This window comes from Pseudonaja textilis, chromosome 1 (assembly GCF_049901715.1).
Source record: "Pseudonaja textilis isolate UNSWEBS1 chromosome 1, rPseTex1.2, whole genome shotgun sequence".
NCBI lineage: Eukaryota > Metazoa > Chordata > Lepidosauria > Squamata > Elapidae > Pseudonaja > Pseudonaja textilis.
The window spans coordinates 165,430,840-165,453,332 of NC_141990.1; the positions used below are offsets into that span (position 1 = coordinate 165,430,840).

At 42.1% G+C, this 22,493-nt stretch overlaps 1 protein-coding gene across 4 annotated transcripts in view; it reads right to left on the bottom strand.

The window, feature by feature from the left end:
• Nucleotides 1-22,493, bottom strand: part of PIKFYVE (phosphoinositide kinase, FYVE-type zinc finger containing) — a 108,870-nt gene that overhangs the window by 77,147 nt on the left and 9,230 nt on the right. For 3 of the 4 annotated variants that reach the window (XM_087919653.1, XM_087919652.1, XM_026707762.2), the window contains exons 2-6: nt 15,485-15,666; nt 14,350-14,538; nt 7,419-7,534; nt 6,035-6,206; nt 5,085-5,292 (exon numbers count right to left, since the gene is read on the bottom strand). In XM_087919653.1, coding sequence (XP_087775779.1) covers nt 5,085-5,292; nt 6,035-6,206; nt 7,419-7,534; nt 14,350-14,538; nt 15,485-15,666 — 867 coding nt within the window. Of the gene's footprint in view, nt 1-5,084; nt 5,293-6,034; nt 6,207-7,418; nt 7,535-9,078; nt 9,129-14,349; nt 14,539-15,484; nt 15,667-22,493 lie in introns of those variants that run through there. The other variant, XM_087919654.1, reaches the window with a different exon arrangement.

The following is a 22,493-nucleotide window of genomic DNA, read 5'->3' on the forward strand; positions in this document are numbered from 1 at the left end:
AATTAGCCTCCCTTAGCCGCTGCCACTCAAGCGCCACACAGTCAGCTTGAGCCACTGGGGCTCCGGATGGATCAGGGCCCCTTGGTGCAGGGAGATGAGATGGGCCGGGATCCTCCAAGGGGAAGCCACAGACAGGTTGACCAGGTCTGCAAACCAGAGCCTCCTTGGCCAACAGGCTGCCAGGATAATTAGCTCTGCTCGTTCCGCCAACAGCTTCCGTATGACTGCTGGAATGATGGGAAGAGGGGGAACAGTGTAAAGGAGACCCGTGGGCCATTTGCAATGAAGAGCATTGGTCCCCTCCGCTCCCTGGCAAGGAAACTTGGTGAAGAATCTGTTGACTTGGGCATTTTGAGGAGTGGAGAAGAGATCTACTTCCAGAGTTCCGAATCTGAGGGAAAGATCCCTAAATAGGGACGGAGGAATGGACCATTCTGCCTGGTCGACTAAACTCCTGCTCAGCCAGTCAGCTTGGGAATTGTCAACTCCAGAAATGTGATTCGCTGAGATTGACAGCAGGTGTTTCTCTGCCCATAACCCCAAACGTTCTGCCTCCCTCATAAATGCCTTGGATCTTGTTCCCCCCCATCTGTTGACATGTGCCTTTGCAGTCATATTGTCCATCAACATGAGAGCATGGGAGCCGGTCACCGAGGCTCTGAAATGCTTGAGAGCCAGAGAGATAGCTCTGAGCTATAACCAATTTATGAGATGGGTGCTGTCTGATCTGGACCAAACCCCTTGAACTATCTGACCCTCCATATGGGAGCCCCAACCCAGAAGGCTGGCATCTATGGTGATTACTAGCCTGTCTGGTTCCTTGAATTGGAGCCCCTTCCAGAGGGACGGGGAGAGCCACCAACTGAGGGACCGCCGGGGATGTTGAGAGAGCAGGACCTTGATTGATGAGTGGCTGGTTCCTGCTCGTTGAAAGGGGAGCAGGGACCATTGGAGTGTTCGGGAGTGAAGCTGTGCCCACGGGACGATGGCAATACAGGAGACCATCTTCACCAGTAGTTTGGACAGCAGCGACAGGGGAAGAGTCTGTTGTTGTTGAATCTGGCTGATGATATCTCTCCAAGACTTTTTCCACGATCTGGAGACAGGAAAACCTGGCACAAAGTCGTGTAGATGACTGCTCCCAAGTGTTGCAATTTGATTGTGGGAGAGAGAGATGGCTCTTTTTGGTGTTGATGGGAAACCTGTGGCTTTGGAGGCAAGACTTAATTTGTAAGTCCCAATGGGCCGAGTGGAAGGAGGACAGTATCAACATGTTGTCCAAGTAGCACTGGATCCTCACTGGAACAGAACAGAGTGAAGCCATCAATGCTGCTAGAATCTTTGAGAAGATCCTTGGAGCCGATGAGAGGCCGAAGGGAAGGGCTCAATACTGGAAGTGGGCATTCTGGTAACAAAAACAGAAACTGGCGATGATGAAGCCAAATGGCGATATGGAGGTAAGCCTCCGTGAGATCAATGGAAGAGAGGAGGTTGCCCTCCTGAACGCTAAGATAGAATGCAGTGTCTGCATTTAAATCGCCTGTATTTGACAAATTGATTGAGAAATTTTAGGTCAAGGATGGCTCGCCACTCCCCCCAGGCTTTGGGAACAATGAAAAGACGAGAGTAAAATCCACGTCCCTGTTGTAAGGTGGGAACTGGTTGAATAGCCCTTATGTCGAGTAGGTGTTGAATGGCCGAATTCATAAGGGCTCTCTTTGAAGTGTCCCGTGAAATGGGACAAATCAAGAAAATTTCTGGGGGCGATGATAGAAATTCCAATTGTAGCCCTGAACTAACAGTGTTGAATACTCAGGCATCCGTCATTGACTCCTCCCATTTGGAGGCAAAGAAGGTTAAGCTACCTCCGATGGGTGGGGAGAACGAGGTATTACTTAGAGCGACAGAAGGCATGACCCCCTCCCCCGAAAGGGCCGTTTACCAGCAGAAGGTTGTTGTCCGCCAGGTGGTTCTTGACATTGATCTTGGCATTGAAAATACACCCTCTGTGGCCGAGGAAAGCGGGAGGTGGACTCTGCCCGAAAGGCAGGCTGGGCGATAGTTAGCTTTTTTCCCCGAGGACGAAAGAATTTTACGTTTATCTCTGGTCTTGATGAGATACGGCTCTAGAGCCTCGCCAAAAAGCTTGTCTCCTGCGCAGGGGGCAGAGGCCAGCTTCCATTTGCGGTGTGACTCTGACTGCCAATTTCGGAGCCAGAGAAGCCTTCTTGCTGCCACCGAAGATGCCATGGCCCTTGATGCAAATTTGGCGGAATTGAGGGTGGCATCTGCAATGACTTCCGCCGCTGCTATAATTTAGTTAAGGTCCTGATGAGACCTGAGGTCAGAGGCAGACAATTGGTCCTGCAGTTGGTGCAGCCACCGTAGAGATGCCCTCGTGAAAAACGATGCAGTGGTCAAAGCCCGAACAGTCCATGCAGCTGCTTGGTGGCTGGCGCTTGAGTCTGTTCGGAATGCTTGTCCTCTGGTTTAAGGACATCCTCTGGCTCTGTGGGAATGCCAGAAGAGGAGAATGATGCCACAACCGGAGTGTCTACCGAGGGCACTGCAAGGATGTTGGCTAGGGATGTGCTGACATTGTAGAACCGCTTGTCCAAAGATGATGGATGAGGACCTGCCAAAGGGGAAGCGCGCTGTTCCTTGACCATGTTGAGAAACAAAAGGGGAGAAGGCAAAACGTCCGTGTGTACTACTGGCTTGGAGAAGAACGAGTCTCCTTGCCTGGAGGGTTCCCCTTGCGATGCAGGTGCTGCTTCCTCAAGTGACAGTTGGCAGTGACCAGGGCCTTGCTAAGTAAGGGTTTAAAGAGGGCTAGTTTAAAGACTAATGCAGAGGAGGGCTGATCTGGACGAGAGTCTTCTTCCTCTGAAAGATTTCTCCCTCTTTGCACTCTGAACGAGAGGAGCAACTGTGTTCAGACGTGGAGGCACCTTCTTCCCCTTCATACTCCCTCCATTCTGCTTGTGAAGAATGGATCCTGAGGTCTTGGGGTCTGTGGAAATCTCATTGTAGAGGTAAGGAAGCCATAGACTGAGAAGGAGAAGGGCCTGAACCCTTTCCAGAGGAGGAAGAATCTGTTGAAAACCTTCAGCCAATCCCTGTCTAATGGCTAAGGAAACAACATCTTATATCTCCCTGGGCTTGTTATCAAAGTAGTGGAGGGCCGAAGGCCAGCTGCAGTGGGAGTGAAGGTAGCTTCTGGACTGATCTGGGAGGCCTGAACTCTAGAGGGAAGAGAGGGGGCATAGGACCCAGAGGTTTGCTGGAAATATGGCCCAGACCTGCTGAAATCCTGACGATCTACTTGTTCATCTGGTCCCTCAGGGGACCAGACCTGGGGGGGGAGGTTCCAAAGGCTCCATGAACAACTTCCCCTCCCCTGGGGGGGCTTCTCTGGAAACCCTGATGTTCAGCTGGCTGGGAAGCCTGTTGTAGCTGCCGTCTCATTTGTTGAATAGTCTTGTTAAATTGTCTCTCTAGAGCTGTATGTCTGCGTTTCTCTGCCTTCAACTCAGCCTGAGTTGTCTTCTTAGGGGCTAGAGCCTTAGCTCTGATTTTTGCAGCCACTTCCCTCTGAGCAGTACGTTGTCTGCATCTTTTCCTTTTAGTGGGTTGGAGGGCCTGTTCCACTGGGGGGGGGGGGAAGCTCTGTATGAGACTGTCCTGATCCATTTTAAAATAAGCAAGGCTCAAGCGTTGAGAGAATGGCTCTCAAAAGTGCTTAAGGATTGCAGAGGGTGGAATTGGGTTTTTGGAGCCCTGAAAATGGCCACCAGGCCACCTAAAATGGCTGCTCACCTCGTGTCTGAAGAGACTGCACTCCAAGATGGCCGCTGCTCGTCGATGGCTCAGAGAAGTGAATTTCACTCCTTAGGCTATTGCGAGCCCCGAGCAATCAGATTAGCCAGAGAAGGAAGAGACTGCCTCCCACACGATCAGCTGGCTGGCTCTGTTATCAGTTTGCCAATCAGTTTTATGATCGGACAAACTGAGGCTATGGGGAAGGTCTCAGACGCTTCCCTGCTTGCCTAGCAGGGCTTGGGAAAACATTTATCCCAACGTTGCAGGAGAACGGAGCCCCCTCTCCTGAAGTTGCAGCTGCCCAAATCCTCGGGAGCTGATTGAAGCAAGGTAGCTTCTGTAGAAAATCACTGAATAAAACGCTAACGCTTTCAGAGATACAGCTTGTGACTTAAAGAAGCTGAGTCAAAGATTTTCCCAGGGGCTGGCTTTTTATATACAAGTACAGACTCAGCTTAATGATGTCATAAGAAGGAGTCTACCCATCCTGGGCTCTCACTACAGCATGGAGGAGAAGGCACTGGCTGATAGTGGCTCACTGTGCCATAGCACACACATTTGTTTCCTGTGCCTGTCCACAGCAGCTGCCTCTAACTCTCACTCACCAGCTCACAGGACATTTCCACAGCTCCTCCCCTGGATGTGACCAGAATGATAAGCCTAACAGAGGGAGACAAGGTCATCTGGAGGGAGCAGTGGTGGGAGGGTGGTTGTAAATAGGGAGGGCCCAAATTTTGTTCACATGGCCACAGGGGCACTGCAATAGCTGTATTTCATGGACCATTTTTTCAGTGCTGTTGTAACTTCGAAAAGATAGATGCTGAGTGATGACTACCCATATATGCTCATAGACCTCTTCCAATTTTCAGTGCAACAACATGATAAATATGCTGGTGGATAATACAGTTCTGTGTTGTTGAAAAATAGAATTTTCAATTCCAAGGAATGAAAGTAACAGAACTGACGTCTCAGGCTACAAGATGGTGGTCTGTGACAGTATTTTATTGATGAGAAATGTCAACACTGGATCACAGAAAAGTCATTGGGGGATGACTGAAATATGACCAATTTTCAATATGATAATATAGGAATTGCATACTATTGACAGAGGACATAGCATCCTGAAATAATGTTCAAGTGCATAGCTAAAGAATGCCAAACTGATAACTAAAGTTGTCCAAAGAATGTTTTCTAATTGGGGGTTATAAAATTAGTGTAAGATTGAACAAAGAACAGATTTTCTAAACATGTAAATATGATACCTTTGCCAGGCAATATCTTCCTCCAGGAAAATATTACGACTAGCTTTTCTGCTACCTACAGGAGTACGGGGTTCCCCAGGATCCAATACAGATAAACAGCTTGATGAATCAGATAAAGCGCTCAAGTCTTCCCCAATGGTGTTACCTTCTGTGGAGTGCGCATAGCTTAAGGCTATTTTGCGACAATAAGTGCAGGCTCTCAGATCACCTATGAAAAATAGAAGAGATTGCTTTTTAATCTGAAGATTTTATTTTAAAAATTGTGACATGAAAAACAGGTAGTTCCTACTGTATTGGCCTTATTTCAAATGTAGGATAATTTTTTATCATGCCTTGTACCCATCCATTTGTATCAAGAACCTAAAGTAAACATTGAGATCAATACCACTACGCAGAATGTGAGCTAGATTTTGAACAGAAAGCATATACAGCATGCACCACGGTCTGCAATACATACAAGAGCTGAAGACAACCAAGTAAAACATGTTTCATAGCAAAAGGACAACCTCAACTCCACCCACATGCCATGCTAATCTTTAACCAAAGTGTTGCAATCAGAATGTTGGCTTCAGCACACGGAACTTCAGTTCACCTGGCCTTTCCATACTTGCAACCCATTCTTCAACCCAGTAAAATTACTTGGAAGAACAGCTGCAGATCAAGAAAGAAGATGGATGACTATCCTGACAATTTCTGGAAAGTGTCATTGTGTCTAGAGAAACCAGGAATGGCAAGGCATGATATGGTTGTATATCCATGGGTTCACTGCAAAAATCTTCCTAGTATTCAGCTGGGGGTAGTATGGATATTACTGCTCATGAATTCTTACTAGCTGTTTCACCCATTATGTTTTGCATCAATATGAAATTCAGCCTCACCCACCAATTCCAGCAGAAGGAACATTTCTTCATTTTCTCAAAAGCTAGATGTTTGATTACATTTCATCTTACCTGTGTAACCCATAAATTTTCCAGGGATTTCCTGGTTACAACATCGGCTACAGAAAATTTGCCCACATAACCGACAGTGATGTCTGCGTCTAAAAGTAGTGAATTTTTCACTACAGTCGTAACACTCTTTACACTGGCTATCTGGCATCCAGTATTGTTTGAGGTCACTGTCCTATGGAAGAAATTTGCTGTTTAGTCAAGGAAACAGTTTCACAGTGTTCTTTCTATTTCTGAATGTATACCATGAGATCTCACAAATCCAAAATTAAATTAGAATACTGATTTACAGATTGAATAGAGTTGAAGTATGAAACTCAAATTAGATTCAGAATATGACCATACGCAAGCTTGTTTATAAGGTGTCAAAATTCTCCAATCTTCATAGTTGCTATAAAATTGATAATGGAGAATTACTATATTTTTCGCTCCATAAGATGATCCTGACCATAAGAGGCACCCAGGTTTTGAGGAGGAAAACAAGAAAAAAAAATCTGCCTCTGCCACCCTTGCAGCAAACAGCAAATAGTCTGGTCAGCTTCAGCACGTTATTGTAGCCCCAGCACATGGCTCGTCAGGGGTCCGCTCCATTGTGCCCACCACCAGTCAGCTAAGCGACAGTTGGATCCCAGCCCCCCCCCCGGTAGCTCTGCCGATCAGTGGGCTGGTTGACCGGAAACGCCACTATTGCTGCCTCCACTGGGGAATTCTGGAGCCTTTGCCGCCAAGGAGCTGGTCGACGATTGGATCAGCCTCCCAGAATACCGCCAATCAGCTGTTCCAGGTGACGGGGATCGCTGCTGCCATTTGCTGTTGCTACCGCCCCCCTACTCCCAGGTATGGCAAACCCCCAGAGTGAGTTTGACACTGTAAAAGGACTCTGCCGCTGTGGCCCAGTCTGTGGTGCAATATTTGCTCCATAAGACGCACAGACATTTCCACCCACTTTTTTGGGGGGTGGGGGGGGGGGAGGAGTGCATCTTATGGAGCGAAAAATATAGTAATACATTTGTACTGCTCCTCTTTTAAAAAACTATGCCCTGCATAGTTTACCCAAGCCAAACATTTTCACTTATGTAATGCTCTCAATTTAATCATTAAGCAGTAGGATTTGATTTAGAGAAAAGAAAATTTTCCAACTCACACATGAGAAGGAAACCCAATATATCACACTGGAAAGGTATGAAAACTGATTTGCTATTATTGTCAAAATTAGCAGACAGCCCTTACTCCATTGCTTGAAAATATATTTAGTAGTAGCAGAGTTCCATAATTCCCTATACAAATTCTAAGTACAAAATGGGATTTTATTAAAAAAAAACACAACACAACACAGAACTGATTTCAGGATTACTCAAAAACTATTAAATCAGACATAAAGCAATACCTGACTTTTTCCTTCCATGATTTCTTTGAGGCGTTTTAAAACTGTACTGAGGCTTCTAAGTTGAACAGCTGTCCTAGGATCATGACCACTGAGAGGAGGATCTTTTCTTCGACTGTCTGGAAGCAAAAGACAATAGTTGCCATGTGAGATCCTGGTTCTCAATGAACGGACAATGAACGTAAATCCCTTTCCCTTCATGTTATATACAGAAACTTTAACTTCAGTTCTCTCTTTTTCAAACTAAGATCAAGGCAGTGGTTAACTTCCTGAATTTGAATATCTTTCCTGTAATCCAGAGTATCTTATCCAAAGCCAAGTTTTGTGAAAAATAGTCATTTTCAATTATAGCCAATTTTCAAATAGCCAATTCAATCATCTTTAAATAAATAAGAGACAAACCAATAAAAAGCATTTGTCAGTTCAAAGAAAAGTTGTATGTTATAAATTGGCACATTTATTTATTTCAAAGAAACCTGTATTGATTCAACAGACCTCACTTCCAGAAAATGCAATTCAGAAACACAACATTTGGTTTCAACCATGAATATTTCAGATTTACAAAAAAAAAAGTCATCTTCAAGTTGAGCTTGACCCCAACTGACTCCATGCAGCTCCATTCTCACAGCAACAATACAGATGCAGCCATTTCCTTCTTTGAAGATTTTTTTTCACCTTATCCACAGCCCTGGGCTTTCCTTATTTTAATTAAGGACTGAGATACCTTGAATAATTACAAGTCTATTTGGGTTCTTTCCCAAAATAACAATAAAAGTCTGAGGAACAAAAGGCAAATGAGATTCCCAATTTGAAACCAAGTTATTAAACAAAAAAATATATGTGCTGTAGATAAAGAACTAGTATTAATATCCCAAATATTACAATCTGTATTGATAGGTGTTTACAAGTTTATGATCCATTGATTGATTGTGTGCCATTATGAACATCAAAACCTTAGATCTCACTCCCTAGGGCTAAGTCAGCAAAAATCTCTGATTATTGATTCAAGGAGGGTTGGAACAATAAATATTGCAGAGAAAAGTCAGCTAACATCATACAACATTTGCTATTAAAATTTTATTATTTTGCTTTGTCTTGAGAGTTAGAATACAGACACTGTATTAATTGCTAAATAGGAAAAGACCTCACCAATTCTGAGCACTTTAAAAAAGAGGAAAAAAGACTGGGATAGATCAAAAGATTTAGAAATATTTTTGAAATCAAGGCTATAAGCACACAAACCTAAACAGTTTAGCCTCAAACCTGCACTTTAGCAGCATAGGAGTCCATGGAAGCTATTCATCTGAGTTTCAGGGAGAAAATATTAACTTGCTTTAAAGCCAGCTACTTGATATCCATTTTCTTTAGTCACAATGGTGGCTTTGTATGCAGCATTATAGCAATTAATTAACCTTCCGTTAGTCCACTGAATTTCTTGAACTAAATCAACCAGCCAGCCACATATTAACAGCGACACCAGCATATTACAGGAGAAAGATTTTGTGCATTTTATCAAAGTTCCTTAATGACAATGATCTTCCTATTCTCTGTCTATTCTATATGGATACAGATTCCCCAGTTTTGCAAGCCTCCTTTTCTTTGTTGCATTTCCCCATTAAGAACTCTTTCATATTTAAAAAGAAAAGTGCCTCAAGTTTCTTACCAATTCCATAGTTCTCCATTAGTCAAGCATTTTGTTTTGTTCTCTTGTACAGCAGAACAAACATGGCTGTGCTGAATGCACTGCTTTATATACCACTCATGTTATGTGGAATGCTGGCAGCACAGCCAAAAAACAGGCACAATAACTGTTGCTGTATAATGGCCAGGCTCCCAACTTTGGAAGAGCAAGAAACAAGGTTTGTCTTTGTAAGCTGTGCCAGAGGTGTTACTAACAGCCATCTCCAGCTAGAATCTATTTGCCAGCCAAGTCCTGAGGAAAAGCATGGTGCCACTTCTCTGGCTGATAATGGATGATTTCTGTCAACATTCCTAAATTGCATTGCTACACCTTCCAGTGTGATAATTTAAATTTCTTAGGCTTTTCAGTTTTGAGTGGAATTTATGACAGAACAAACATCAAAATCAAGGTCTATGTAAGGAACAACTACATTGTACCTTGAAGAACTACCAGTACCTACTCAACAGGTGCCATAACAGGTGCTTGTTTTATTATGAATGTCACTTTCCAGAGTTTTATTAAAAGATCAAAAGACTAGTTAATGAAAACAATACAAACACTACATAAGTAATGTATAAAATATTGTAATAAGCTAAAACCACACAGACAGCACTATAGGATCAAGACTATATCTAAAAGTTTGGCAAAAATAAAGGATTATCTGCCGTTAAAATTATATGGTAGACAAACTGGGATATCACTAAAGCAGCCATCTCTGGGTCTTAGGACTGTGCAATGCTTTAGATTCAATTTTTAAAAATGTGTTGGAGCTTGTATGGGAACATACTTAAAGTTGTTGGCAACTCCATACTGTATGTCTTTTGCCAGGATTGTGCTGCAGTTGTGGAGAGACCCCTGTACAATCCAGAAATCACAACTGCTCTCAGTTCCTGAGAGGTAAATCTGCCCATGTGCTGAGATAATGAAGAAATGTTTTTAGTGTTTTTTATTCTGAACTAGCTCTATACCCATGCTTCGCTGCAAAACTATGTGATTGGCCTTGGTTTTTGAGGAGGAAAATAAGAGAAAAAATTGTGCCTCTGCCTATCAGCATCCATCGGTATTCATCTGGCTAGCATCCTGTTAGTGTGTGAGAGAGTTGAGGGCTGTTTGGAAACTGAAGCAGTATTTGCTGTGTGAGTAAGGAGACAGCAAGGAGCCTGGGTGTGGCTTAGCTCAACTGTTCTGTACTAAAGTTGGTTGCTGCTGTGAACCTAAAACTGAAACTGAAATTCCTCTCCTCTGCTTGTGTTTTGCATTTGGAACAGATTTCTTTTCAGGTGGGGAGGGGGAGTAGAACTCTGTACCATCAGAGCGTGTGAATAATAATATATGAAATGCTAATGCTCTCATTTAGAAAAATCCTTTCTTAGTGAGAACCTAGAAGCCAAAAGGAATATACGTGCCAAATTTCAAGTTTGTAGGCTTTACAGTTCTGGAGATTTTGTGATGATGCATGAGTGTTATTTCACTTTTATATATAGATAAGATTAGATGAGATAAGATAAGAAGATAAAGATCGACTAACTGCAGCTACCGTTCCTCATCTATCTTTCCTTTTACATAGTACAATGTTAGTATAGGGCTAGTAATCCAGTTACTGCTGACCTGCAATCACATTGTATGCTCAGATCTCTAATACAAAGGAATCTGGAAGCAAAAAAAGAGAGTGTGTTTACAGAGCACCATGTTATACATATACAACATTTTTTCATCATGAACCAACAAAGTAGGAAACTGTGGCTTTTGCCCAAAATGTAGAACACAAAGGCCAGACTGAGGGCTTATGAAATCTCTTATAAATCTGCTAAATCAGGCCCCACATGATAGAGCATGTCCTAGAAAGTCCCCTGAACAAAAGCTTTAATATTAAAACAGCACAAATACTCTTTATTCTTGCTAGAAGCATTTATCAAATAGCAACAGAAGAATGCACATTAATCAAAAGCTTTCAGAACTACATTTTATTTATTTAACAAACTTATGTAGCCACCAGTATAGGCAAATAGGAATTTTGACAGGTGAACAAAACCATTTTACAAAAACAAACAAGCAAACAATATTGAGGCCCTAGTAAAACTTGTATCAATTAATCATACTGTGCCACTTCCACCAACATCCTGATCCCAGTGCTGGGGGGAAATCTTTTCTGCTTTCCATAAGGCTAAAAGAGTCAGTCCCATCTGTATTGGGTTGGGGTGGAGGAGGCTGTTCCATAAATAGGTGCCACAACAGAGAAGGAATGATTCTGATTATGAGACCTGCCAAGCAACGATATTTCACTGAAGAGACTTGGAGTACACTCACTCTGCCAAATCTACTGGGATGGATAAAGCAAAAATTGTATGATTCTGGATTAGTACTATGTATGATCTGTACCACTGTAATTTATAAATAAAGTATGCCTTTGCATTATATTTGAATTAAGGCACATTATAATGTGTTGCATGTGTTCAGCAAATCATAAAGCAGTGACTTACTACATTGTATGAACTCAGCTTATCACTGCAGACATCTCTCTATAGCAAAGGGACTGAAATTTGCCAAACGTAAGTTAAATCATCATCAGAGTAGAAGAAACTCTTCAGGTAATTAATGGTCATAATAATCTTTTATCCTTCATATGAATGGAAAACCTAACTGCTAATGTGATTATTTTGAAAGTTGTACGATACCTTGGATAAAAACTGAGCTTCATGGACCTTGGTAAGGTAGCTGAAATGATAAAAACAATTTCACACCCTTCTCTCAGCTGTCCTTGAAGAGCACTACATCAAAATTCCCTATCCAGAGAGACAATGCCCCTGTGACTCTGGACACACAGAAACCACAGTGCATGTGCTCCTCCATGCCTGTACTATAGAGATATTCATACTGGAACTCATGTCACCAACGCTATATAAATACCCAGATAATTTTGTACCTCCTTGCTGCTTACAGATACTAATCCTGGTACAATACACAATGCTGCCAGGTTTTCCACAGCAGCAATTAAAATCCATCAAAAGATGACCTGTGTGCCTCAAACCAGTTTTTAATTTGTATCAAAGCACAACGATATGTTGTCGGATGGTATTAGATGAATTCCAATGATAGAGCCCAAAGAATAACAAACATTCTTTGGACAAATTCAACAGTCATGTGTTTAAGTGACCATTACCTTGCTTAGTTTGTTAATGCTAATAAGAGAGGATGGCCAACCACAGAGATAATTCCCCTGTTACGGGGAACTGGAACTACAATCTTGAAAGAAGAAATAATCTGTTCCTAAGAAAGTGGCCCTTGGCCTCTTAACTTCTTTCAGGAGGAGATTCCAGAGTAGTTGCCTTCAAACTCCAGAAAAGTTGGCTAAGCTTCATTTTCAAAATGTATTTCATCACAGCTTTAAGGCTAGATTTGGGGTACTGTTTTAGCCATCTTGTTGGATGAAAAAGGTAGGAGACATGCACAGCCTTGTTGATACTCTTCAGGCTTTCAAATGAGCTGAAGGCATTCCAGAAGATGTTGCTTAAGGATTACTATTCTGTTCCACACCAAATTTCTTATGGAATGTCTTATTCCTCATGCTGTTTAAAATCTGTATGAAGTCATCATGGTATATGAATTGTCAACATCATGCACCAGGGAATACATGTCTGATTGGAGCAAAAAAGGAGCCCTCTCCAGTGGCTTCCCCCTTGCCAAAGGAGGAAGCTGGATAGTTTCCTATCAGTCTTGCTTCCATTAGCAAGGAAAGTACATTCTTACTTAGGTAAGACTTGAAAGCTAAGGTGATTTACATTTTCAGATAGGAGAAGCTATGAGCTTTTAAGTATGTTTTCAACGTTTTTTAAAAAGTTTACCTTTAATCAAGTTAAATGCTTATTTTTATTCATCCATCCCTCCATTTGGATAGCCACCCACCTCAAACCATTGATTGTGATAATAGTTTGCCTTAAATGCAAATAATAGTTTGCCTTAAATGCAACTGTGGGATATAATGTAAATTAGCAGTCTCTTATTCAAAATGAAGTTATCTAGTTCCAAGGAATTTTTTGCTCTTTTAACATGGGAATTATTTGAATCTCCTTAAAACAAAGCTATTTTCCCCTTAGAGTGCCAATGGATGTTGTACATTAAGAATCTTTTATTTATAATTGAAACCATGTCAGAAACCATACACCATGCATACTTAGAAATCAGTCACTTACAATTACATAACATTTAATTAACTATCTTAGATTTCATTGGCAACATTTCCATATATATAATTAGAAGCATGAACTTTAATTTTAAATCAAAATGGTATCCTATATATAAATCATACACATCATTTTTAGTTTCATTTACTAACCAACATATATATTTATGCATTCTAAAAAAAATGAATATTCATACAACCAGCTTCTATTACACAGTAAGAAAAGGCAGTCAAGGCCATTGATCTAAATGAGTATGGCATTGTCTTTATTTGTTCATACACATATATTATTCTCCCAAAATTCAATTCTAATGTTGTCACATTATAAAAACCATGCACCGTAACAAAATTGGATGGAAACTAATCAAGGGGAGAGGTAACCTAGAACAGGAATTTTGTAACAGTGAGAACAATTAACCAATGGAATGGCTTGTCTTCAGAAGTTATGGGTACTCCATCACTGGAAGTTTTTAAGAAGAGTCTGGACAGCCACCTGTCTGAAATAGTATAGGGTCTCCTGCTTGAGCAGGGGGTTGGACTAGAAGACCTCCAAAGTCCTTTCCAACTCTGTTATTATGTTATTAATCAGGATATTGTACGAGATGAAGAGCCTGATGACAGGGTCAAACAGGGAATCAGCCTAAAATTCATAGTCACAAATGTACTAAGTCCAACCCTTGAATTCCATTGAGTCTCATCTAACTTCCAGCAGATGCTAACTTTTAATGGGGAATATTCCTGTGCATAGGTATGAGCAATAAAGAATTGCCTTGTGGTAAGATGGGCAGCAAATGAATTTAATAGACAGACAGATAAATACCTGTTTAATTGGAACGTCACCTGTGGTCATTCACAATTGTTCTTTTGCACCTGACAGGTATCTATATAAGCTTCCCTCTGTGTTAGATTTTTCTCAACTAACAATTTTCTATTCTATTGAGTTTAAAAATAGATATTTTTCAAGTACTGAATTACAGGGCTCCTGAAATATACATGTAGAGTGAATATTTGAAAAATTTTGGAGGAGGATAAAAGTTTACAAAAGAGGCTCCTTTTCAAGCTCAATCTCTTACCTAATGATGTAGAAGAACGTCGCTGCAGCTCCCCAGCCGGTTGTGTTTTTTTGTAAGCTATGGGGGATGACCGCAATGACTGCGATCTTGAGGAATGTTCTGGGCTTGACCAATTTGCATTCAGTGTCTGCTGATGATCCCCCTTTCCAATCTCTGCTCTCTCAACAGAGGGTGCAAGCCGTCCATCATCTAGAAAAGGAAAATTATTAGACTGTGAAAAAGCTATATTTTTCTACTAGTCTGAAAGATAACAAGTTTTTCTTTAATTTTTAAATATAACCAGTTGCCTTCAACCTTTTATACATTGGTCTATATTTTTTATCCTGCAGCCAAGGGCAAATTTGATCACCAATTGATTTGATGGCAATTAAGAAATAAAGTAGATACCTTAAGACTTTCAAGGATTTAAGGTACACATTTTGCTTATAAGCCCCTCCATGGGAAAAATGTACCTGATTTTGAGGTTATTTTTACAGTTCTTAAAGGGCAAAAATTGGTGTATTAAGCCTCTTCAAGTTTAAAGCATTCATTTTGCTTGTTCAAGCATTACAAACTGTCCGCAGAGAAAAGAATAAAACATTTATTCCTATTCAAAGAGCTTCAGAAACTGCGAAAGGGTGCTGGGAGCGTCGTAATTGGTTCTGCATCTATGTACCAAGTGAGAAAGTGGACAAGCTGGTAGCATTTCCCTCTTCAAACTCAAACATATATCAGCCAGTTAAAAATTATAATTCAGGCAGAGGAAAATAATGGGATGCTAAGCAAAAAATACCATAAAAATCATAAAAATTTTTAGAAGAGCTGGGATATTATACTCTTTTGTTTACTTGACAGATTGTTTACTGCTGAGAAGCTCTGCCACATATTGCCATATCATATTTGATGATGGTCAGGTATTGACCTCAAGGACTGATTTGACATTTTTACCTGTGGAAAGAACTTCTAACCTCTTCTTCCAGAGAAGAGAAAGGAAAGGAACACAGAACTCTTGGGCTTCGGCCCAAGGGCTAATACTAGTAGTATTTCATAACTCTGGAAGTCACCAAATAGAGGGAGGCTGATTCAGAATCACAAGTGACTATAAGCCCTCATTTATAATGAAGAAATGAAACCATGAAAGATAATTTGCACGTACCCTTAGTGAAGCGAAAAAGATTTACAAAAGAACTGTATGCAGATTTAAATGGAGGCTCCTCCTGGTCAGGAGTCAACGGTTTGAAGTGTGTAAGGTGAGATGGGCTGCCAGGAGAGTAAGGCAAATCATTCACAGATTCCAGTGTGGGAAACGTTTTGTCATCTGTAGCCATTTCATGAATCCTAAAAAATGAAAATGCAGATTTACTACTTCACTCATTTTTATTTCAATAAAAGTCTATGAAAGTCCAATGATAGTTGACTTTTATGAATCTACAATATCATAAGCATGAATTCAATAAATCTTTTTCACTTTCCTATCAAAAGGAAAAAAACTAATCCAAGCACAGCATTACATGCTTCCTCTTATGTACTATGAAAACCTATGTGGAAGGTTAATAATACATACACGGTATAGAAGCATAAAAAGGAGTGAGCAACCTCTGAGGAAAATCGAAGAGAGAAACTAATAAAAACTAGATTGTTAGCTTTTGTCTGTGAAGGGAGTTAGTATACAGGCACAATAAAATTAATTGTTTATACTGTAGTAAATGGTATTAGCATCAATAGGGAGGAAGGTATAGAGTTCCAATAGTAAAGTAGAATTTAGAAGTACTTGGGCAACCCATAGAAATATCCTCCACAGTATTATCAGATGTACTTTCTGGTGTACTTTCAAATGTTTTATTATAATGATTATAATAATACTAAAAAGCCATATTGAAATAAGAGTATTAAATGGCACAGCATAATCTCCCAAATAAAGTACTCTTCAACTTTTTAAAGATGTATTAAAAGAGCACAACTTACCAGCAGAGGTACTGTACACATAGAGCAAGGAAACAATGTACCAATCATAAGCAAATTGAATAAAATGAATAAATGGAACAGCATGGATAATGGCCTATTTAATGTATTTACTTTGAAGCAAAGTATGAGACCCACATAATCTAGACTAGCAATTTGGAAATGGACATGGTCAGTTTAAAAAAAAAAAAGGTTCTAAAAATCCACCCGGTAATAATCTAAATTAAATCTGTCCTGAGTCACTTTGAAACAAAACAGGCAGCAAATAAAATATATAAATGATCGATCAATCAGATTAGGCAAGACAGTAACATTAGACAAAATGTGGATTTAAATCAGGCTGAATGCAAGGCCCATTTTGAGCCAGCAGAGTGCTGCTGGAGGCTGGGGAGGACAAAAATGGGCCAGTGGCAGCCTCGTGAGGCCTCCATGAAGCCTGTTTGGCCAGCAGAGGCACCACATGCTATTCCTTTGATATTTCCAGGCCAGTCCCACAGGCCAGATTTAAGCAGCCCGCAGACCTTGAGTTTGAAGCAGCAAACTACTTTTACATCATCAAATTTAATGTAATGTAATGGATATACATGGATATACATCCATGAAGTCACCAGGACTCAAATTCAACTGCGAGGAGTCTTTACCTTTACCTTTCAATTTGCAAATAATTACTATAATTACAAGCCACAACCCCACACATAAACTTTCATTGAATCTAAAAGCTGCAGCAGCTATCCAGTTTCTGATTCTATGAGCAAAACAGAAACCATAGTATAACATATTGCAAAGGAAGCTCTTCTCATTAATGATTCCAATCAGATTTCAGTTCAGTCCATTTTAACAGTACAAATGAATAGCTGCTACAACCATTTTTATTTCTGTGTCAAAAGTCTGGGAATAAAATTGCAACATAATCTCAAACAGTGTCAACGTATGTATGCTTTTTGGCTAAGGATGTGCCAATAGTCACCAGATAATGGATGGACGGACAGATGGATGGACGTTTTTACATTTCCCTAGAATATTTTTTTTTTTAAATAATTGTATTAAATCTTTTCACATTAAAAAAACCCACATAAAACAACAACACATATAGAAACAACATATTTACAGTCTTTGCAATGATGTGACATCAACATTTCCATTTAAATCATTATATATATATATATATATATATATTTACATTATTTTTTATTTCTACAGTCTAACTAATTGTACCATTTTCCCCATACCACATAGTATTCCATGTCTTCTCTATCTTGTAATTCTAGTGGGCATTTGACAATTTCTGCGCAATCCATTATTTTCTTTATTATCATGCTATCTGTGGAGATACTATCCAATTTCCAATTTTGTGCGTAAATTATTCTTGCTGCTGTCAGTACATGTATTATAATATATTTCATTTCTTTCTTAAATACCCCTCTAATTATCCCTAAAAGAAACATTTCAGGCCTACATTCTATTTGGAGACCGTAATTTCTTGCAACCATTTCCTTATTTTATTCCAATTTTTTTTTTTTTGCTTTAGGGCAGGACCACCACACATGAAATGTGCTTATTTTTACATTTCCAACATTCTGGGTTTATGTTAGGGTATATTTTAGCCAGTATTGCTGGTGCTGGATGCCCATGGTAAAACATTTTATAAAGGTTTTTATAGGCAGCAGCCATTGTTAATTTATAGTTTTTGTTCCACAGTTTTTCCCATTCCTCTAATTGTATGTTATAACCAAAATTTCTTGCCCAGGCTATCGTTGTTCCTTTGACTACTTCCTCTTCCCTATCAAATTTAAGTAGGTAATTATACATTTTAATCATACATTTTTCTTCTGGTTCTAATAAAATTTGTCGATTTGCTGTTGTTCTCTATCTATCCCAAATTCATCTATTATCTTTTTTTGTACCTTGTCTGCAGTTGTAGGTAGGGCCACCAATCTATAATTATTCCCTCTTCTCTCAGTTCTTGGTTCGTCTTCAATCTTCCTTGATTGTCTAGCAGTTGGTTATATCTAATCATTTTGGTTATATCTAATATATTAGGATAAATCATTGCTTCCATTGTTGAAAGCCAATGTGGTGGGTTTTTTTTTAAATTTTGTCCCAGATCTGTAATAATGCATTCCTAATTAAGTGGTTTTGGAAGTGTGAATGTGTTTTGTTCTTTTTTCCCATAGAAAGGCATGCCATCCTATTTGTAGGTCATGTCCTTCTAAAGTTATTATTCTCTTGTTATTTAGGGATATCCACTCTTTAATCCATGCAAGTGCTGCTGTGTGATAGTATAATTCTCAGCCAGGGATTCCAAAGACACCTCTACTTCTACTGTCCTATAGTAATTTTAACTTTATTCGGGGCTTCTTCCCAGCACATACAAATTTAGTTATCACCTTATTCAATTCCGCCCCCTCCAAAAATATCTAATTTTACTGGCATCATCTGGCATAGATACAACCATCTTGGTAACAGGTTCATTTTAATTGAAGCCATTTTTCCTACTAATGATAGTTGTAATTTTCCCATTTCCAAAACTTTGTCTGATTCATTAGTTTGTTGTAATTATCCTCCGTTATTGATGAACATCTTGCTGTCAGCCAAATTCCTAGATATTTAATTCTGTTTGCAATTTGCAATTCTGTTTCCTTTTCTAATTCTCTTTGAATTTGTAGATGATCAATACCTTCTTTCGGTATTAGGGTGATATAGGCTTCAAACCATGATTTCAGCAATTTTGCTTCTAACAGTACCTCATTATATACTTCCAACATCAAGGGTTCCATTGTTTCAAACATAGTCTTATAGTATTCCCCTGGGATTCTGCCTGGTCCTGGAGTTTTATTACTTTTCTGCTTATATATTGCTTTTTTCAGTTCAATCTGTGTTATTTCCTTATTTAACATTTCTCTACTTTCCTCTGTAATTGTACGTAATCCTTTCTTTTTAAGGTATTGATCTATCTTCCCCCTCTCTATTTCATCCTGTCTATTTAAGCTCCCAAAGTAGTTTCATGTAATAGTTTTTTTCCCTTCCATTTGCAATTGTTGAAGCGAGAGTAAGGATGTCCTACCATGTTTCTCCAACAATATGGCCTCCACCAATAGGAAGACCCAGCAGGGTTTTCTAGGTATAAAATCAAATTAAGCCCCTCCCTCCAAATTTAGGCCTAGTTTAAAACATGCAAAATGGGGGGAAGAGTGGGGGGACTTGCCATTAGGACCGCCCCGTGGGCAGCAATTTCTCGCCACCAGCTGCTCCTAATGGGAGATCATGGCAGAGCGCGGAGAGCTCCCTACTCCTGCCAAGCACCTTTGCGGCAGACCCAAGACCTTCAGTGCCTGCCGCTGTTGATTTCCCTTCTGCCCATACCGCCGCCACGTTTGGAGCTGCCGCTTCCGCATTTGGAGCTGCCGCCACGTTTGGAGCTGCTGCTTCCGCATTTGGAACCCCACCGCTGTTTGGAGCACTGCTGCTGTTTGGAGTTGCCATGTCCGCATTTGGAGCTGCCGCCGCGTTTGGAGCTGCCGCTTCCGCATTTGGAGCACTGCCGCTGTTTGGAGCACCACCGCCATTTGGAGCGCCGCCGCCACTCCAAACACGGCGGCAGCTCCAAACACGGAAGTGGCAGCTCCAAACACGGCGGCGGTGCTCAAAATGGGCGTTGGTTCTTACCTGATACGCCCTTTCTCAGCGAGCCACGAGGAGCATCCAGAGAGTGGGAGGTGCTTCTGAGTCCTCTTCTCATAGGCTGAGCTTCAATTGAGGAACGCTCCGCCCCCTCATGTGGATCCATGCAGCATTCCCCAGTTTTTGAGAGGACAAGAAGGAAAAACTATGTACTCATCCTAGCGAACTAGTGGATCCTTGGCTGAAACAAGTTCCCCCACCAGACAGAGAAATTAGGGTGAGGCTGGATGCTCCTCGCGGCTCGCCGAGAAAGGGCATATCAGGTAAGAACCAACGCCCATTCTCCCTCAAGCCGCTCGGAGCATCCAGAGTGGGACATACCAAAGCTTGGCAGTCCTATGGGAGGGACTCCGTCTGGGCCGGAAGCCCCTCCGGGTCACTGATGACCCTCTGTAGGACTCGTCGGCCAAATGAAGCCTCCACTGAGGCATATACGTGTATTTTGTAATGCCTAATGAAGGGAGATGGGGAGGCCCAGGTGGCCACCCGGCATAATGTCAGCGATTGGGGCTTGTGTGGCCCAGGCTGCTGAAGTAGCTGCACTCCTAGTGGAATGAGCGGTGATTCCACTGGGTGTGGGGAGGGATTGTGATAGGTAGCATTTGGAAATAGTTGCCCTAATCCAGTGGCTGATGGTTGAGGGGGATACTTTGAGCCCCAATGACCTGGGCTGAAAGGAAAGGAAAAGGGATTCCGACCTTCTCAGGGGTTGGGTGCGCTTAATGTAGATGTGCAAGGCCCATCTCATGTCTAGGGTGTGCCAAAGAATTTCCCTGTCCCTCGAGGGTCTGGGGCAAAAGTTTGGTAGGACCAATTCCTGTGACCTGTGGAAGGTTGAATTGATCTTGGGGAGGAAGGTAGGGTCGGGACGAAGGACCACCCGGTCGGCGTGGAACACGCAGAGGTCCTTCCTAACCGATAAGGCTGCGATCTCTTAAACTCGCCGTGCAGATGTAATGACCACCAGAAAAACTACCTTAAACGTTAAAAATTGAAGGGAGGACTCCCTTAGGGGTTCAAACGGGGGCCTTGTGAGCGAAACGAGGACCTTGTTGAGGTCCCAGGTAGGGTATCTGTGAACGGTTGGAGGGCACAGGTTGGTGGCACCTCTGAGGAAGGCCCTGACCCGAGGGTGATGGGAGAGGGAACCAAAGCTGTCACAAGAGACAACAGTTGACAGGGCTGCGACTTCCCACCTCAGGGTGTTAGGGGAAAGCCCCTTGAGCAGGCCCTCTCGTAGGAAATCCAGAACCTGGGCAATAGAGGGGGAGAGGGGGTTGACTTGGGACCTATGACACCACCTGCAGAAGCCATTCCAAGTGGCATCATAAATCCGTGTGGTTGAGGGCCGCCTGGCGGCCAGGATAGTGTCAATTACCTGACTGGAGAACTTCTCTTTCTTTAAACGGTTCCGCTCAACCTCCAGACGGCTAACTGGAGCCATTGAGGGTCCGGATGAAGAAGGGGTCCCTGAGAAAGGGAGATCCTGTCCGGGGGCATTCTCCAAGGGGGCGCTACTGAAAGGTTGCGGAGGTCCGCAAACCATGGGCGCCTGGGCCAATAGGGGGCCACCAGCAGCAGATCCGCCTTCTCGAGTATGAGTTTCCACTCTGGGCACTAGGGCTAGGGGGGGAAGGCGTACAGGAGCCCTGGGGGCCAGGGGCAGCATAGCGCGTTGTGGTTCTCCGACCCGAGGGACGGGTACCTGGAGAAGAACCTGGGAAGCTGCGCATTGGACGGGGATGCAAAAAGGTCCACCACCGGTAGACCAAAGATTCTGGACGCCTCCTGAACAGGGATGGGTGGAGGCGCCATTCTGCCTGGTCCACCTTGGCCCTGCTCAGCCAATCCGCCTGGATGTTGGAAACTCCAGACATATGGTCTGCTCTTAATGAGAGGAGGTTGGACTCTGCCCAACGACAGAGACGTTCGGCCTCCCTCATCAACTGAATAGACTGGGTGCCCCCTTGCCTGTTGATGTGTGCCTTGGCCGTGACATTGTCCATGAGAATGAGGACATGACGTCTGTGCACCTGAGGGAGGAAGTTTCGCAGAGCCAGATGGACGGCGTGAAGCTCCAGCCAGTTGATGCTGCATCTTTGTTCTATCCTTGACCATCTGCCCTGTGCCGTGAGAGAGTTGATGTGAGCGCCCCATCCGGATAAGCTGGCGTCTGTGGTAAGGGTAAGCCTCTGGGGCTCCTTGAAGAGATGGCCCTTGTTGATGGTGGGGTTGGTCCACCAGAGGAGGGATGTGAGGACCTGTGGAGGTACCTTGACCCTGGATTTCGAATTGCTTCTTCCGGATCTTTGGAATGGAAGCAGGAACCACTGCAGGGATCTGCTGTGTAAAACAGGCCCAGGGAACAATGGAAATGCATGAGACCATCTTACCTAACAATTTGGAAAGGTCAAGTAAGGGGCCTGATTTGTTTGACCAAACTCTGGATACTGAGGAACCTCTTTGAGGAGAGGAAGACCTTTTCTGAGACCGAATCGATTACGGCCCCCAGGTGAGTAATT